The 20834-nt window shown below is 34.8% G+C and overlaps 1 protein-coding gene across 5 annotated transcripts in view; it reads right to left on the minus strand.

The window, feature by feature from the left end:
- Positions 1 to 20834, minus strand: part of sema6e (sema domain, transmembrane domain (TM), and cytoplasmic domain, (semaphorin) 6E) — a 295663-nt gene that overhangs the window by 47253 nt on the left and 227576 nt on the right. For all 5 annotated transcript variants that reach the window (XM_056475016.1, XM_056475017.1, XM_056475013.1 and 2 more), the window contains 2 exons: positions 15207 to 15344; positions 11442 to 11519 (listed from right to left, as the gene is read on the minus strand). In XM_056475016.1, coding sequence (XP_056330991.1) covers positions 11442 to 11519; positions 15207 to 15344 — 216 coding nt within the window. The remainder of the gene's footprint in view (positions 1 to 11441; positions 11520 to 15206; positions 15345 to 20834) is intronic.

The following is a 20834-nucleotide window of genomic DNA, read 5'->3' on the forward strand; positions in this document are numbered from 1 at the left end:
TTCTTTTGTAATACTATAAATTACTTTAGCATAATACTACAAATGTAACTATATGGTCAATTTAATGTGTGCTAGTCGTATAAAAGTTAGGTTTAGCTATTCAGGACTACAAAGGTTTTTTTTATGTTACTTTAACTTATCTTAATAAGTTAACCAGGTTTCAACTACATTTTTTAATTCATGCAAAGTTTAACTTAATAAATTTAGTCAATTTGATTGAAACAAGTTGAGATGACTAAGTAAAATCTCTTGAAACGACTATATTTTATTTGTATATTACATCAAATCTGCTCATATTTTTTAAGAGGTTACTTTACTCGACTTCAGTTTTACATTTTCAGTGCTGATCCTTTTGGTTTCTGTCAAAAACCAAAACTAGATCTCAGCCAAGAGTCTAAAGTTCTTTATAATTGTAATGCGCCGTATGATTACAGAAGACTTTATGGCATCGGACAGCATAAGATATATGGCTCTGACATAAGTTTGGCTCTGAAAACCTATAATTGAACGCTGGAGTAAACTTTTCAAAGCTTTTCTGGGACACTGATAAATACTCTCCGCAAGTTCTGTCCATTTGGCTGGCATCGGTCCGGAAATCTGCTGTGCACATAATAATGTTTATGAGCTCAAGATGAAACGATTCCCCATCTCTGTTTATAGAGATCAATAATCACATTAAGGCGCATTAAGAACCGATAATTGAGTTTATGGCCAGAAAACAACATTAAACACTGTGACCTGATTACAGAGAAGCAGCCTTTTAAAAACCACCATTAAATTAAGCATATACAGCCAAAATAAAGTCACTTATTTTTGTGCAGTGAATAAATAAACACTGATCCACAACAGTAGAAAGAAGTTTTGTTTCTCTCAGTAACATTTTGGGGTTCAGTGGTAAGGCTTCTTTTAATAAACCAAAATGGCAGCTGTAAGTCATTGGATGCGTTTCAGATGCAGGGAAACATTAGAGCATGCTGGGAAGAATATTGTCGCTGCTGCTTTCCAGAAAGTGATGACAACCGCAGAGACCACTCAGCAAAACATTAATAATAACAAACTCAAGCACGGATCTGCATTTATAATAGCACACACAAACGAAAGGAACATCAGTTTGACAATGGGAAAGGAAACATTATTTGCACATTCCTGGTACATCTAAATATTGTTATGATTCACATCTTGTTTTTCGTGTTTTCTGTCTTTTCAGCCTTTTGTTACGTCTTGTTTCTTAGTTATCTTGGTTATTTATTTGTCTCCACCTCCCTTGTTATTTTCTTTGCACTATTTACTGTATATGCTCTTGTGTTAAATTACCATTGTATTAGTATTATTTTGCATACACGATGTCCATGTGTCCCGTTTCCTTTGTTTTGTTCTTTGACTAATTTAATAAAACATCACAAGGCTGCGTTTGGATCTTCACAATATTATTTTCCCTTTTGCTCAACACAATTGATGTTACAGAACAACAGACTCTCAAAATGGCGGCGGCCAGTCATAGAACTTAGGTGTTATGATTTACATCTTGTTTTCAGTGTTTACTGGTTAGTCTTTTGTTACGTCTTGTTCCTTAGTTATTAGTTTACTTGAATATTTATTTGTCTCTACCTCTCTCGTTATCTAGTTTGCACCATTTATATGCCTTTTCTCCTTTGTATTATTATTTTTTTGCTTATAAGATATCCGCGTCTCCCCTGCTTTCTTTGTTTTGTTCTTCGGTTAATTTAATAAAACATCACAAGGCTGCGTTTGGATCTTCACTATATTATTTTCCCTTTTGCTCAACACAATTGATGTTACAGAACAACAGACTCTCAAAATGGCGGCGGCCAGCTGTATAAGTCAGGTGTTATGATTCACATCTTGTTTTCTGTGCTTTTTGTTCAACTTTTCATTATATCTTGTTCCTTAGGCATTATTTACTTTGGTTATCTATTTGTCTCCACCCCACTTGTTATCTTGTTTGTACTATTTATACGTTTGTGTTAACTTCCCATTGTTTTTTCTTGTTGTTGCTTACACATTGTCCGTGTGTAACCCAATTTCTTTGTTTTGTTCTTTGATTAATTGAATAAAACTTCACAAAATTTGGATCTTTACTTTATTATTTTTCTCTTTTGCAGAACATGTTTGATGTAACAAAACAACAGCCTCTCAAAATAGTGGCAGCCAGTTGTAGAACAAATCACCACCTCTGGAGCCTCTTGAATCTATCTCTGGAAACCAGTGGTTGCCACTATAAAAGTTATTGCACAGTGAATCCAAAGTTTTAGTCCATAACTTTCGCACGTTAATAAATAAATACAACCTCATGTTGTGTCAATTGTACTGACACACAGCCTCCGAAACTTTCGTCCGACATTAAAAAAAATTTAACCGAGTTCAATTTCTTTTACTTTTTACATCCGAAAAAGTGCTTTGAGAGGTGTTTTGACAGTTCAGAGGCAAGCGAAAGGCTGAATACAAAATGCCATCACTTGAGCCACAGATAACTTTAAGACAAACACAGTGCATAAAATAAAGACGGAATGTGGTAGACAGTTGAGAAGCCGTGACTGGCGCACCTCTGCTCTGCTTCTTTTTGTTGTGTGTGTGTGTCCAAACATTTGACGTATTTCCCATAGACATTATAATCGCCTTATGGTCTGCTTCAGTTCATTTCACCGAATTGTCAAACCGGCCACCATCTATTATAATGTACTGCCAGTCTCTGCTCAGGATTTAATGAAGTATGTGAATGTGTGAAGTATCACAAGCAATGTATCAAAATTCCACAGATTTTCTGAAATAAACTTTGCATATCAGGATAATCCAGTTTAGCTCATTGATTATGAACTGAACTTTCCTTTCTCTCTATGCAGTATTGCATCAACCTCTCTCTTTTGTACTTTGGAGAAGAGAGGAGTATCACTGCTTAAATGAACTCCAAAATGTTTTGTGTTTTTTGTAATCGATTAATTAATACGCCTCAGACTCTGTATGCAAGGTTGGTTTACGTGACAAATTTTTTTGCATATGAATATGAAAAAACGCATACAAAAACTTTGGACTTCAGTGCGCAAAGACCTTAATGACTGACAGACTGGCCGCCGCTATTTTGAGAGTCTATTGATCTGTTACGTCAAACGTGTAGTGCAAATGGTAGAAATAATGAATAGTGAAGATCCAAATGCAGTCTCTGGAAGTTATTAAATAAACCAAAGAACAAAACAAAGGATGAAGAGCCACATGGACATTGTATAAGAACAACAAAACAAACAAATAAACAGACAATGGAGCGTTAACACAAAAGTATAGCTAATGAATAGTGCTAAAAAATTAACTAAACAAGATTCAATATTTTGTGATTTACAATTGTTTTCTGTTTATTTACTGTTGTGAATGGCATTATGGGACAATAGTCTCTGCTTTATTTTTAATGTTGAAAATTCAACATTACATCTTATGAAAAGTGACTTTTATTGACATTTTAGTAGTTTGAAATAATATAATGATGTATTAGAAATAACATAGAGATAAATACGCCTGTAAAACAAAAGAAAATGTTCTGGCAGCTTACTATAAGGTTTTTGTACTGTAATATACAAACACCAACCCAGACAATATATCATGTTAAACTATAATAAAATGTTAATAAAAGTCACTTTTTTGAACTTTTTAAAGCTAAAAGTTGTTGGAAGAAAGATCAAGTTCCCATAATGCAATTTAAAAAGCATAAATAAATGGAGAAAAACTAAAATAAAAACCTCACAAAATACAGACAACTGCTAATTTACAGATATTGTTTACAGTGTGGAGACAAATAAATAACAAAGGTAACTAATGACCAAGGAACAAGACAAAACAAAAGGCTAAAATGGAATGTGAATCGTAACAAATATCCATTATAAATGTGTATTTCTGTAGCACAAACAGAACAGCATGGGTCCTGCAATGCCAGAGTCATTGCTTCATGATAAAAATTACAGCCTGAATGCAGTGTAAATCACTGTTGATAAAAGGGTCTGCCCCTTTAATGGATACATTTGCAAAATTGCACGAATTAGTCAGAGCTGTTGTGCAGTGGTGAATACTGTATTTCCAAAACACATGTTTTTAAAATCATCTGTGACTTATTTTCCAAAGCGACTTACTTGCAATTAATGCAATTAACATCAAGCAAGCAAAACACGCAAACCGCATACTAGGGATGGGAAGATAAACCGATATGTATCGATACGCGGTCATGCGCGTGCACGATGCGAGTGCATCGGTAGAGCAGCAGAGGATGAATGAAATATTAAAAGCAAATCGAGATGCATCGGTTTTTGCAAGATGCATCGATTTTTCCAAGATACAACTTATCTTTTTAATATAGAATGTATTTTTTATTTATTAACAAGTGTTGTCAAACTGTTTTTAGCGCATAATTTAATCGACCTACATAAAGTATGCCTTAGCAACGGATTTGCGGATGTGTACACTACACTTGCACTACAACTCAGGTCAGGTTTGCGGATTAAGCTAGTGGTGCGCCCTCAGAAAGCGCGAGAAGCAAAATAAACATGTCGGACGCCGAGACAATTTATTCTCCACTGGGTTTTAAATCTAAAGTATGGCAACATTATGGATTTTACAAGAAAGATGGACGATTTGACAAGACAGATGCAATTTGCAAAATGTGCCGCGCATCTGTAAAATACACGGGCAGTACGACGAATCTGATGTCTCACTTGAAGCGGCGCCACGGTGTTGTTGTGGAAGCATCTTCCAGTGTTCCTGCATCCTCTGCTTCTTGCTCTGATTCACCTGTAGCTAACAGCTCTAAAAGTGGTGAGAAAAGCATTGAAAGTTTTTTCCATGCCCCGCTTGCTAACAGTTCCGCGCGCTCTACGGCAATCACGGATGCTATTGCATTGTTTATCTGCAAAGATATTCAGCCTTATAGTGTCACGGAGAACGAAGGTTTTAAACACCTCCTCCATGTCTTGGAGCCTCGTTATAAGATACCAAACCGAAAGCTATTCTCCGATAAACAGATTCCTGCTCTGTACGACAAAGTAAGAAGAGAGATAGAGGAGTCCCTGCACAAAGCCCAAAGAGTCGCGGTTACAGTGGACGGCTGGACATCGTGCGGTACAGCATCATATGTAACGGTCACAGCACACTACATAGACGGTGTTACGTTTTGAATATTCAGTGGCAAAATATATGTTTGTAAAACTTATTTTCATAGTTGAAAAGTTAAATCACAATTCTTGTTGTGCAATAGTAAACATTCTTTATGTTGAAAAAGTGCAAATATATTTTTTTAATATATATTGCAGTTATACATTCTGTTTATCTTGGAAATACTTAAATAATATGTGCCATATGTTCTAAAATGGCCCTCTACTGTAAACCGACACTCGGGCTCTGAGAGAAAAGCCAGTTTGTAAAAAGTCTTGGTTTTACTTGGTTAATAAATAATCAAACTCATTCAATGGCACCGCATCTTCTTTCACATCATCACATAAACTTGATCTTATTAGTTAGTGCTGAATTATCGCATTGTATCGTGATATGGGTGTGAATCGTATCGTATTGCATCGCAATATGTCACAAATGTATCGTTAATATATCGGATCGTATACTTTGTATCGAGATGCGTATCGGATCGGCATTATAGCATAGATGCCCAACCCTACCGCATACACATTTGGATCGGTGCCGAACGAGAAAGAAACATGAGTGTCTGTACAGCACATTTCATTCACTCAGCTAGTTCTAGCTTCCCTTTAAATTAATTTGTTTAGGCTTGACCTTTATAATAAATGTTATTTATAGTAAACATCATTATAATTAGTTGTTTCTTACATCGATTTTTCATAGCTTTTTCTGTTTTGAATATTGTTCCATTTAAATGATTTGCTGTAGGGTGATGGGAACTAAAATGTTTGTAGGCTTATGACGATATCACATTATGTTGTGTTGTGATTAATAGCTGAAGCTTTCATTGCTGTACAGTATATGGAATTATCACAATATGAGCCAAAGCTGCAAATAAAGTTTAACAGGTATTATAACAAAATACTTAGTGCATTGCTTTATTGTATATACATATTCAAAGTAAAAAACGTTTTAAAAAAAATTATCACATAATGTTTATAAAGTCCAATAGACTTCAAAAAGTCTAATTAGTAAATGTTAGTTAATGAATTAAAATGCGAGATAAAGTTAGATTTTTGTTAATACTAGTTAAAAAATACAACTGAATTGTATTAATTCTATAAAAAAAAAAGAATTGGAGCACTTCTAATTAGAGTTCAACTATGATTTTAATGTTATTAGCCATTAACTGAGAAATTGATAAAAACCTAAGATTAATAAAAGCTTTTATAGTTTCCCTTAGTAATTTAGTTAGAATAATTAAAGTTAACTTATGAAGCCTTATTGCATAGCGTTACAAAGTAATAGCCTTATACATAATAAACTTTCAATCAATATTTCAACAATTTTCAATCCATATTTTAGCATGTAGAAGGCTTAATGTGAAAATGTTTATGTTTGAACTATTAAGATAAACAATTAAGCCTCTGAGCCAGGGGTCTCAAACTGCCGGCCATTTGTGGACCCCTTTTCCTCCCTCCGGCCCGCAATTGATGTCAAAAATATAACGGCTCATATATTCGGCCCAACAAAACATATATTTTTGAATCACTATCATTGTTTTCAGTCGCATATAGCCACTTGGTTTTGAGCCGCCACCTACTGGATATTTAAGGTACTGTACTATACAGTATGTTCGGGTTACTTTCGGTTTCTCTCAGTGTGCGGTCGAAAGTAATGCACATGCGGATTATTCTGGGGCTAACTTAAAGGTTGAAATATATGTCCTTTAAATTTTATTAAAGCTATATTTTTGTAAATATTAAAGGGTCATTTGATTATAATCAGTTTTATACCGCCTGTGTTTTGTTAATATTCGATTCAAATTGTCTCATTAATAGATTTTCCTCATATGCATATTAAGATTTGTATAAAAATACGTGCATTAGCAAAATTTTAGTGCTGGCTGAATTGAACACGTTAAAGTAAATGTGAATGTATACAAATTTTCCCCTCTTTATTGTGGTTTTACAAAAAAAAAAAAAAAAAAAAAAAAAAAAGAATGATATTGAGAAGAACAATTGCCAGTAGTACTCTTTTAACATTATCTGTAAAAATTTGATTAAGTAACAATTGTTTGTTTTTATTTATTATTATTAATATTATTATTACTATTACTATTATTATTATTACTATTACTATTATTATTATTATTATTATTATTATTATGCCTGTTATTAAATTGTAGTATTTTCAAAGCATTTTAAACTATCCCTTCAATATGTAAGACAAGAAACAAAAAGGAGCTTTGATACTAAGGAGAAGAATGTCAGTGCATCAATTACATCAGGTTTCCCTTTTTTCTTGAGCTTGAATGTTAAAAAGGCCCTCCTATGAATTGTCGTTCAATTTGAGTTTGAGACCCATGCTCTAAGCATTTGGCATGGTTATAAAGCACTGAAAATGCAATATGAATATCTCTAAAAAATATTACTATTAAATAGTTATTAATAACAAATAAATAAATAAATAAATAAATAAATACTGTGAATAACAATAATGACAATGATAATAAATACTGTGATTAAATATTCATAGTATATTAAAGTACACCAACAATTTAAATATCATGCATGTTCATTATCACAATATATATTGAATTATTGAATATCTACATGTCTAAATGTTTGCAAACATCATTTTGGGTAACTAGTTATCTATAACTTTTTTCAAGTGCAATTTTGACCCAGTGCAGCTTACAGTCAGGCTTTTATCCCCCCTGAACAATTCGATACATATGCTCATGACATTAAATGTAAAAAAAGGGATGAAGGTTAAAATCTGACCTACGTCACGTCTCATTGCCTCTCTGTCTGTCTGGTTTCCTTTCTATTCTCTACTTGTCCTAAAACTATAAAACAGCAAATGCTCATTAATAAAACATTTCGTTTGCAAAAGTTGCAGTGGGCTTCCTGTGCGCGCTATTTGACATTACTTACACAAACATTTGCAAATGTTAATGTGTCATTCAAACTCTTGTATACAAAGGGTGTTTGTCTTTAATATAAAGTTTATCTGAGATAAATATCTGCACATATATCTGCTCTGAAGCTGTATATTAAATGAACAACAGACCGGGCGAATGAGTACAACGCTGATGTCATCGCAAACAACTGGTAATGGGATTACTGCAAGCACTTACTGTAAAGGCTATAAGGATTTTCTTTTTAGGGCTTATGTTTGTCTTTTTTTTTGCCTACTGGGATAAAAGATTATTGAAATCTGACAGGAAGTGGGAGAGATGGGGATGGGGTCAGGAAATGTATTAAAATGCAATATCTTAAAAATACAATAAATCAGATTAACTGACCCCCAAAGATAAATCATAAAAAAATAGAAGAATTAAATGATCAAAATGATCAAATGCCATTCAATCTTTAGGCTCAGAGAGAGTTTTCTAAGAAATGAATAATTTTATTCAGCAAGAATGCATTAAATCAATCAAAAGTTAAAGTATAGATGTGTATAATCTTATAATCTTAATAAAATTAAACCCTAAAATGTTTTGACATGTATATATCGCTATTTTCAGAAAAGTATCAAGCAGTTTGACCGTTTTCAACATTGATAACAATAAGAAATGTTTCTCAATACTTTTCCATAAAAATTCAGCTTTGAAACACAGAAGTTAATCAGACCCCCTAGTTTTTCGTGATTCTGTAATCGCTGAATCCAATACAAAAATCAACAAAAAGTCGCAATTTAAACGCAAAATAATCAGAAATTTTTTTAAACAATCATATAAAACATCAAATTCCAACTTATATAATCAAATTTCAATTATTTCAGTTTGCAACTACTAGTTCTACATGAATTATAGATGTTGCATACACAGCGTGTGTGATGGATTTGAATGGCTCTCGAAAAATGACGTCTCACCTGCGCCCTCACAACCATTATGGAAGTGAGGGGGAAATTGTTTTACAGCCGGCACAGTAAGTGGATGCGCATGAAGTTCGAGAGATTTACATGTGAAGTTAATGCAAAGATGTGATTAGACATCCTATGGCGCAAATCGAGTGAATAACATGGCGTAAATTGAGTGTTTTGTGTGTTTGATGCGCTTCAGACTGCAAAAAAAAGTGAAAGCAAACATCTAACAAACCAAGCAGTGGAACAGACAGAAAAGCAAGCAGCTTTCAATGATGAAGATTGGTTCAATGATGGATGTGACCGAATTGAAGGATATTATTTTTGCTTTATGTGTGCTGTGTGGCTGGTATTATGGTTTGCATCAAATCGATAAATGATTTGGCTTAACTCTTTCCCTGTCGTTGGCAAGAGAAAACGCTTCCCTGCCATTGATGAGTATTAAGGCAATCGGTAGGGGAAGCCCTAACGCATGTCCTATGTGTGAGGTACATGATGTCAGATGCCCCGAAGAGTAAAATCTGAGAAAGAAAAAATATATGATTGTGGAATAAGAGTCACACAACCTTTCTTTGGCTTAATCCCTACTCTTTATTTCTGTTTTAGATCTTGTCTTGACAAGAGACCAATATAAAGAAGCATTATTTTTTTGATTTTTGTCATTGTGTCAGATTGGAGGGGGTGACCTAATAAGATTTTTTTATATTTATATATATATTTATATATATATACTTGGAGTTGGAGAAGGCATTCGACCTTCGACCTTGTGGCATTCTGTGGAGGGTGCTCTGGGAGTATGGGGTCAGACGCGCTCTGTTAAGGGCTGTCTCATCCCTGTATGAACAGAGTAGGAGTTCGGTTCGCATTGCCGGCAATAAGTCAAACTTGTTTCCAGTGCATGTTGGACTCCGGCAGGGCTGCCCCTCGTCACCAATTCGGTTCATCATTTTTATGGACAGAATTTCAAAGTGCAGCCTTGGGCTGGAGGGGGTCCGGTTCTGGGACCACATGATCTCATCTCTGTAATTTGCAGATAATGTTGTTCTGTTGGCTACATCGAACATGGACCTTCAGCATGCATGGCTGGGATGAGAATCAGCACCTTCTAGTCCAAGGCCATGATGCTCCACTGGAAAAAGGTGGTTTGCCATCTCCAGGTTAAAGGAAAGTCCTTACCCCAGGTGGAGGAGTTCAAGTATCTTAGGCTTTTGATCATGAGTGAGGGAAGGATGGAATGTGAGATTGACAGGTGGAATGGTGCAGCAGAAGCAGTAAAGTGGTCGATGTACTGGTCCATTGTGGTAAAGAAGGAACTGAGCTGAAAAGTAAAGCTCTCAATTTATCGGTCAATTAACATATCTACTCTCACCTATAGACATGAGCTTTAGGTCATGACAATCTCGGATACAAGTGGCCAAAATGAGTTTCCTTCGCAGGATGGCAGGGCTCACCCTTATAGATAGGGTGAGGAGCTCTGTCACCTTGGAGGAGTTCGGAGTAGAGCCGTTGCTCCTCCACATTGAGAGAAGTCAGCTGAGGTGGCTCTGGCAACTTTTTTGGATGCTTCCTGGATGCCTACCTAGGGAGCTGTTCCAAGCATGTCCCAACCGGAGGAGGCCTCAGGGAAGTGTCTCAGGGACTATGTTTCTTGGCTGGCCTGGGAATGCCCCTGGAGGAAGTGTCGGGGGAGAAGGAAGTCTGGGGTTCTCTACTAAGACTGCTGCCCTCGCGACCCGGCCACGTAAAAGCGGTTGAAAATGAATGAAACAAATGAATGTATATATTTTAAGAAATTTCTGCGAATTTCCACCACAAAGTCATTTTTTATCACAAATAAAATTGTGAAAAACAACAGGGTCTGGTTAATTACATTTAAAAGTATTTTAAATTGGAAAAGAGAAAATCTTTTGCACAATATTAACACATACTTTTTTTATCAAATAAAAAAATAGAAGAAGATTTGAAAAATTCTCAATCCCAAACTCTGGAACATTAGTATGCATTGACAGATATGACACATATATACAGCTTGAAATGTTAACCTTTAAGCAGCCTATATATAGAAATCAACTGCTAATGTATTAACATAAAATGTACAGTCAAGCATTAACCAACATGCTAAACAACAAAATCCTTTTAAACGTTATCTATGAAGTCATTCTGGTCCCCATGTAGACTGTCTAGCAAAATTCTCTAAGTGCCCTAGACTATAAATTTTCAAGACATTTTACGAGCATCAGATTTTTACCAGATGTTTTACGGATGTTTAGAGTAACGTAAGCTTCTAGAGACAATGAAGCGTGCTACAGAAACACACTGGCACTACACAGAAAACTAATGTACAGTATTCAGTAGCCGTGTAGGCTCTTTCATTGTAACGAAGCGTAAAAGCGTTTACTGTGGCAGGACTAATAGAAGGGTCTCGTGATGTAGCTTTAACTCACTTGAATCCCGGCGCCACTGTGGCACAGTTCCCTGCGCTCAGCCAGATGCAATAGGGGTCTCGTGAGGACAGGCAGCTCCTAAAAAACACACACATACATACAGAGTTAACTCGTACCACATGTGCTGGAAAGGTTGTGTGTGTTTTCCTCGCTCACTGTCTCCATACTCCCCCTCCAATTTCCCTTTCCCCTCTATTTCTCTCCAAGTGTATGTGACAAGCTGGAAGGGACAGCCAGACACGGCATCTCCATAACAAAGCATTAATGCCTCTCGCTGGTCAGACTGAGAGAGAGTGTGTGTGACAGACTGCTGGTGAATCAGGTGTGAGTGTGTGTTTGTCTGTGTGTGTGTATTTGTGTTGCATGATTGACAGGTGTGTTGTGTTTGCCAGAGGCTAACTGAGATTCAGATACATGGGGAAGCTGGCGAGGATAGTGGATAGTGAGACAGAAGGAAAGTGAGCGAAAGAGAGTGGGATAAAGGACAAAATGCATGAGGTGACTATATGCGAGATCACTTCCGCCTTTCTGTTATTTCTTTGTTTCCACAGGTTGTTAATTTCCCCATACTATGCCGTTCATCTATCGTTTATCTATGGTTAAAGGGTAGATGTGTTAAACATGATGAAATGTCTTCTCTTTTCCCAGTTTAAATGAAGAAATGAAAGCAAGAAGTAAGAGTCGGTTGGCTTTTGGTGTCTCCGTTAGGGTTAAATTCATTTGTATGCTCACTCTATATACTAGGTTGATAAAAATACTACTTCTATAACTGGAATTCTGTTATACTATTCACACTTTTAAGGCATTTTAACCTTCAATGTGTTTGATGTTAACTTTAATGTTACTTTTAAGTCTTTAACTTATCTTTAAGCTTGACAGTATACATTACATGACAAAGTATAGTCTCGATCTTAGTTGTAAGAGCAACAAATAATAACGTGACTACAAGTTGATCATTTGAAAAAGTGGCAGAATGTAGACAGAATGTGGTGGATGGTTGAGAACCACTGCTTTATTGTACGCTGGTTGCCTGCTGTGCACCTTTCCCATGCCAGTTTGGTGTGTGCACTGTAAAAAAATATCCATAATTTAACAGTTTTCTGTATTTTGTGATTCATGTTTTTATTTTTTTATTATTATTTATGCTTTTGAATCGCATCATGAGACTTTGATCTTTGTTCTGACAGCTTTTAACCTTAAAATTTTGAAAAAAATAAAAAATTTAATAATAAGTGCTATATATAATAATAAGTTATATATAATTTAATAATAAGTGCTATATTGTCTGGGTTGGTGTTGTATTTTATGCTGCAAAAACCATGTAATAAGCTGCCAGTACATTTTCTGTTATTTTACAGATTCATTTATATACATATTATTTATATACATATTCATTTATTTACATGTTATTTCTTATACATTATATTATTTCAAACTACTAAAATGTCAACAAAAGTCACTTTGTTAAACTGTAGAGTTGAATTTTCAACATCAAAAGTTGACAGAGCAAAGATCAACATCCCATAATGCAATTCACAACCGTAAACAGATGGAAAACACAATAACGAAACAGAACAAAAACTGTTAATCAACAGATATTTTGACAGTGTGTGTGTGTGTGTGTGTGTGTGTGTCTCAGGGTTACTTCATTTACAGAAATTAGTTTCATTATGTGGCTGCAGTATCACAGGCAAAGCATCAAAACATCCTGATTTACTGAAATAAACTTTGAATTTTGATATAATCCTGCGCATGATAAGGTGAATTCTCCTTCCACTTCATGGAATTGATATACAGCACACAATATTTCCTCTTTCTTTGTCATTTTTGAAGAATTGAGGGGAGTACAAAACTATTACTGCTTGAATTGACTTCAAAATTGTTTTCATCAAAACACAAAACAATATTTACACATTCAAAATATATTGTACATTGTACATTTATTGTAATCAAAGTACAATATATACATCCACACTTTATACTTTGATGGTCCGTGTCTTACATTGCATCTACATGCCAGCTAATTCTCATTAGATTATAAGCAGACTATTAGGGTTGGGGTTAGGGTAAGAGTGTCAATTGACATGTACTTGCAAAGTTTCTTATAGTCAGTTAAATGTCTGTTAAGCAGAAGTATCAAGAGATATTAAGCAGATGGTCTACTAATACTCAAATGGACCATGAAAATAAAGTGTTACCATATATACTTTTTTAAAAATATAAAACCATGTCTTATAAACAAGACAGCACTTTGCCTTTTATCATTAACTGTATTTTCTAGTTTGTGTACTTAAGAAATTAACTTTTCCTATTCTATTTTCTTTTCTACCCATTTCTAAATGTAAAAACTCTATTCTGTCTAACACTAACAATCTTTTATCGATAATATCTCTGCACTCTTAATGTACTTGATTTTTCGGTATAAACAGTGTTTCTCTGTTTTGCTATAAAACCTTGTGACCAGCATGATGTTGCAAAAGCAGCTCAACCAAGAGCATCTGTTTGACAGGAAACCTCCTTTGAAAACAACCGTTGTTGTTTTTGCAATTCTGTTTGATGATGCACGTACATTTGAAAACTTTGATACGTTCTTTGACCACAGCAAACCTTTTCTGTTCTTTTAAATTTAAAAAAACAACAGTTTGAATTTAAACAAACACTGCTGCTTTTGCATCCAGCACTCAACACGAGAGAAAACAATTCAGTGAAAAAAAAACAGAGGGGGGGGGGGGGGGAAAAGATGTTTTCTCACAAGTCCACAGAGAATCCCGTGTGAGTGTTTCTCCTGAGGCTGAGCAGGCATGAGCTAACAGATTGGTAAAAAGTTAAGGCACGGCTGGATCAGACATCAGGATTGTTTTTGGAAAGACTGAAATTCCCTGATAGGATTTGGAGATCTTATTTTAAAAGGAAACACAGCTCATGCTACAGCTGTGTGGAAAAAAAGAAACCGTTTGCTGTGTCGTGGCCTGTGGCCAATCAGATGGCTCTAATTTGCGTGCGAGTAGTCAAAGCATGTGGTGATGCTGGCTGGAGGACTGAACATGTGATGGAGGAAACACGTCTACATCGACGGCGGCACGTTTCAGAGTCTTCTTCCATCACTGAGCTACAATCTAAAACCTTTTGCCCTCTAAAATGCATTTGTGTTTAAATTTGAATGCGTTTAAGAATGCATGTCAGTGCAAACACACACCGCTTTCAGCGCACTTATGGAGAATGTTATCCATAATAGATCAAAAGAGAACCGGCACATAGGACTTTTTAGAAGATTCTTGCACAACTGTCATAAATTTTTCTCTCAGGGCTGAGCTGCTGCACTGCATCGTCAATAGAGTTTACCACACTAGATCTAGCTTCACGTTTGAAACTGCTGTGTGAGTTTGCTTGATTAAAGTCGTATAGATCATTTCAATGTGGTCATGTCATTGGCCCATGAACATTTCCTGCTAGTTATTAAACTATTTCATAACTTTAACAAGAGGCAATTCAATCATAAACTTAATGATCAAACAGCTGTCATGACATTATTAATCAATATGTGGTCAATTTTGGATTCTCGGAAGCTTTAGAAAATAAAAATGTAAAACAGAAAATACGTTGGGACTATTGTTTTTGTTTACATCCCTCATAATGGACTATAGACACTAAAAAGACCCTTAAAAGGTGTAGGATTCTATATATTACGTGATCTGACATGTAATATGCAGCATATTTAATGAGAGTGATATTGGGTGTTGGTTTTGTGTGCAATGTATCGCTCACTTTTTGCAGATTCCATAATCCGAACAGCGACTGAGTGGAACACGGATCACACAACTTGTGAAGGCCACAAACAGGGCATGATGGTCCTTATCCAGCTCCAATCCCAGAATCCTCCGGTCCTCCCCACGCACATTGCATCTGAGGAGAGAAATATGTTAAGTTATTAAAGATGGCTTGAAAGTACCATACAAGTCCATCAAATATTAATAACCACTGCATGGAGAGCAGCAAAACACCTGGGAATGCTCTAAATATGACCTTTGGTTTGTAGAGTGACAAATGAATGTAATTAATTTGAACCATTATTGTAAATTTGTAAAAGCCAGGATTATTTTACTTAATTAAAATGTAAAATAAATGGTTATTTTGTCCATTCAATGATTGAAGGTCTACTGAACGTCTATTGAGTAACTGAAATATTTTAATATCATTTAATATGGTTGCCAAACAGACATTTCACTTTTTCATTTAGCATAGCATGAGGCTCAAAAATGATTAAAAGTGAAATAAAATGATTTAAAACAATATAAAAATAACAAAAAAGCTGCAAAATTATTGATAATGTAAATATTATGCAATAATGCAAACTATCCCTAAAACACACAAACAGCTGAAGTCAGAATTATTAACCCGCCTGAATTATTAGCCTTCCTGTTTATTTTTTCCCCAATATCTGTTTAAAAGAGAGCAGATTTTTTTCAACACATTTCTAATATGACAGTTTTAATAACTCATTTCTAATAACCGATTTATTTTATCTTTGACATGATGAGAGTAAATAATATTTCACTAGACATTTTTCAAGACACTTCCATACAGCTTAAAGTGACATTTAAAGGCTTAACTGGGTTAAGTAGGTTAACCAGGCAGGATACGGTAATTAATCGAGTTATTGTATAATGATGATTTGTTCTGTAGACTATCGACAAAATATATAGCTTAAAGGGGCTTATTATTTTGACCTTAAAATGTTTACAAAAAAATTACAACTGCTAGCCGAAATAAAACAAATAAGACTTTCTCCAGAAGAAAAAAATATTATAGGAAATACTGTGAAAATTTCCTTGCTCTGTTACACATAATTTGGGAAATGAAAAAAAAAGAAAAATAATAATAAAAGGGGGGCTAATAATTCTGACTTCAACTGTACAATTATTAATAAGGCTCAAAGACTGTTTTTATTGCGGAAACAATTTTATGTTGAGAGAGTTTGTCTTAAGATCTTTTATAATTTGTTTGTAAAGAAATATTTTGCCCTTTATTTGCTGGTTTTCCTCACTGTTTATAAAAATTAGAATCGTTTTCAAAACTTTGTTAATTTGTGCTCCAAAATTTTCCCCTGCGCAAAATTTCCCCTTCGAAGTACTGGTTGGATTATTTATTATTATTGTAATTTTTTTAAATGATTTAATTTATTATTATTATTATTTCTTTTCTTCAGTTTTTGTTTGTGTACTTGATGTTGTATTAGTGTTTGTGTTAAGTGTGTCATTTCTATCCATCCTAAATAGTATTTGAAAACTATTATTAGTCTAATAGTTAGAATTAGTGTGTCTCAAATCGAAGTATGTTAAAAAGAGTATGCCAAAGGTTCTCAAATGACTATTTCTGGTGAAAATTCAAAGTGTTCGTCCATACTCTAACTGCTGATATAGCCCACAATACATTGCATGTTGGACGTGATATTGATTAGAACTGCAAACACGGGTGAAAAGTGTAAATAAACTACCAACAGATGTGCGAGACCAACCGTCAAGCAGAGAGGCTTTGGTAAAGTGCATGACTGTTAATCAACATCTACCCAAGTGGAAAATATTTTAATCGCGTTTTCCGTGTTATATTTCAACTGCAACAACAATGTGAACTTATTACAAGATATGTTTGGACATTGTAAACATTAAATTAAAGTAAAAAATATATTATTTTTTATTTCTTATATTAAGTTTTTTAGTTATGATACTCCTAAAATCATTCAGCATAAATCCACACAACATCATTAGACGTTAATTTAGAGTTAGATTTAGGTTGTGATGTCAGGTGGAAAAATTCAATGCCAGCATCTATGGACAACATTATTTTGACATCCAATAACAACGTCAAATGATGTTAATATTTGGTTGATTTTAGGTTGTGTTGGAAAGTGACCAAAATCCAACGTTGAACCAACATCTCAAACCAATGTCATATTGACATCAAATACTGACATTTATTCATCAAGTATGGCAACTAAAATCCAACATCTGATCATATTGGTAACGTCCACACAACGTCAAGCTGTAACATCATTAAATATTTGGTTGATTTTAGGTTGGACGTTGGACATTGAGCTTGGCCAGATGTTGGGTTCTGACATCAACCTGATTTTCATTTCTAAACAAAACGCAACATCCCCACAACATGGGGTACAATGTCAATCTGATGTCATGTTGACGTCTTATGCCTGCTGGGTGTTTAAGGCCATTTCGGTCATCATACAGTAAACATTCGTCTTCTTCTCATCAGTGACATGCATCTAAACAGTCTGCATCAATGCGCGTGACGATTTTGGACATATTCTTACACATTTATCATTTTAAATTGCTCATGTCTTGAGGTAGTTCATTATGATGTGATTTACCTTCTACAGGAATTTCAATTCCTGAGAAAAACTACTAATTTACAGTAGTTTGAGTATCTGTAATTTGTTACTTTACACCACTGATGAACTCTGAGGCCTCTAGATGCTTTTGTTGAACCCAACAAATTTAAAAGAAAACAACTGGGTTTGATAGCACAATCCAACCACTCAAATAAAGCACTGCAAACTACATTTCATTTTTTAAACTTACATAATATTATATTCAATTGCGTCAATCTCTATGCTTCACAGTATTGTAGTTTATTTTTCCTCTTCTATTAAAGCTGTTAAATACACAGTCTTGTCTTTTTCATTTTCATATATTGCTTTATTTCAAATAGTTCGACACGTAGTGATTCACCTTAAAACACGTTGGCTTGATTGTTCACTTATTACAACGCTTAAAAGAAGTGTTTTCCATGAAATCCCTTTGGATGAAAATTACAAATATCTCTATAAGTGAATAAATGGGTGAAAACAAATGAATGTCCATAGTAGTCATACAGGAAAAAAGTCTTATTTTTGTGTCTTCCTACTCAAAATAGGTTTCATTTTATAGAAAAGAGCAGCTCAGCAATTTTAATACATTCTATTTTGTGTTCAAAGGGTGAATTGAAGTGGTTTTTAAGGTCGGGGGTAAACCTTTCTCTCTAATGGAAGCAAAAAGCAATCCCCAATAAAAGAAAGAAGGAAAAAAAACGAATGCAGAAAGAAATCCGATATTAGATGAGTCGCCCCCATTGAGCTGATTGAAGAAGGTCATGACGTAAAAGTTGAACGCAATTCATCTTCCTCAATATCCGTAATATTCTAAATAAATCCTTTGCATCAATGTAAGTGTCTTTCCCAGAGGCTAACAGTACCACGAGGAGGGGTTTTCAGGGGAAAAACTGAGCAATGCTGCGTGAAGATGTGGTCACATTTTGTTGTGGAACTTGTGAGTCTCAGCTGGAGTTGAGTCGGGTTGTCAGATACACAAGAGGCGCACAAACATGGGCGAGATCCCAGGAGTACAATTACAGCTCCACACATACCATCCATCCCGTTTACTGCAGGAGAGACTCTCTCTTAATCAAACACCTCCGCCGACACTGAATTTGGGGTTATGTGTGTGCACATTTATATCAGCCTGAAACCTGTCAATGAGTGTAAAGAGCACAAAGGAAGAGCAGAATGGCGACAGTGTGTTTACACAGAAGCTTCCTGGTGAAGCTGTTTTTGCTCAGACAAGTTGCTTTTTACAGTATCTGCTGCTTGGTTTGTGGTGCTGACTAGTCATAAAGTCCATTTTGAAGATCATCTTTAAACATCAGATGACCATTTTTTTATTAAGTCAATATGATTTTTTAGGATCTTGATGAAAAGTCTTAAACTTACTTTGGTTACAATTCCTCAGTTGTAGTTTAAATAAACACCCTTTTTACACAGCTGAAAGAACCTCAGTTCATAGAGACTCATTTAGTTGCATGTCTCTTTAAATGATACTAAGCTGCTGCTCATCTTGCACCTCTCTTAAGCTAAATCACGAATGGCTGGTACTTATACTTTAGGTAGCAAAAGCTATGCAGCACACTTACAGTGCAAAACTGGCCCTTAAGCTAGTGCCTTTAATGTATTTAAAGTTGTTTCCACATTATAATGTTGAAGCATCTCACATTTATTTGGAGTCTGGAATACTTAATTCTGGCTGGTCAGTCACAAAATTCCAAGGTATGTTATTTCAAGATAACAACCACTGATAACAAACAAAACTCTGGCCATGAAAGGATGATGATGTGATTTTAAATAAGATTGAAAGACCTAGCACGTATATAAAAAAACCTAGCTAGTTACGTCAAAACCGGCATGAAAATAAACAAGGTCGAATGACGCCATAACAAATTGGCTGTGTTTTCTTTTCAAGTTCTCTCTGCAGGCAAACACAGCAGAAACCTAACTAAAAACAAAATAATTGGCAAAAGTAACATATTCAATTGGAGATAAATTGGTTCTACTTGAATGAATCTCATATTTAACATTTTAAATGAATCAAATCTGACAACAACTGCCTCAAATGTATGGCATCTTCAGCTTCATTCACAATTGACTTATTAAAATTGTACTGTTTGTTAGACCGGTTCATCAGCATCACAGTGATGGACTCATGGGCAGAGCTTTGACATATGGCACATTGGCACCTCAGGCAATTTTAGTCCTCAGGATATTTTCCCAGCACTGTTCTTTTCTCTCCTCACCCACTGTTTCCATTCTGTCTCATTCATTACTATCTAAATAAAGGCATACTTTATTAGTGATAAGGCATTCTTTTAACTAATAGGTGGGGCTTCCAACTGTCAATCCTTAGGCATTTATTCCTCATTCGGGATCCAATAGTGATTTAAACAAATCTTTCTTGAAGACCCATAAGCCATGAAACATTCCAGCCAGCTATAAGGTGAAACACTTCTCCATTTGTGGAAAACAAGTTATAAAATATGGTTTGCAGAACTTTAGTCCCATGATATACTGTAACTAAATTAAATCAGTTTATATAAAATACATACATAGATTTCCAATATAGTACTTTTTAATTTATGTAGCTCACAGTAGGAATATTTTTAAAACTGTATTTTATTTTACCATAAAAAAATCAATACCTTTATGAAAAAAAAAGATTCATATATCCAGAACCCCTACTGTAGCACTCAATAAAGCCTATTGTATTCTTGCCACAGTACAGGTAATTAGTCCAAAAGTGTATAGCTGTTTGCATATTAAACATCAAAGTGTATTTTTGCCTTCGATGTAGAAAAACAAAATAAAACATCATTGGTGTTGGCTGGAAACAGAGTCTACATTCCAGCATTTCTTCTCAATGTACTCCATTCTACCAGTCAGCCTTATTGTTTGACTATTGGACATATACATACAGTATTTATACTATAGGGCTGTGAAATGTTTGATTCTGTTTGGATGATAACCATTCTAAGGTGATCATTTGTAATCATTTTCATTCAAACACACAACTTATG

The sequence above is a fragment of the Danio aesculapii genome, chromosome 16 (genome assembly GCF_903798145.1).
Source record: "Danio aesculapii chromosome 16, fDanAes4.1, whole genome shotgun sequence".
Classification (NCBI taxonomy): domain Eukaryota; kingdom Metazoa; phylum Chordata; class Actinopteri; order Cypriniformes; family Danionidae; genus Danio; species Danio aesculapii.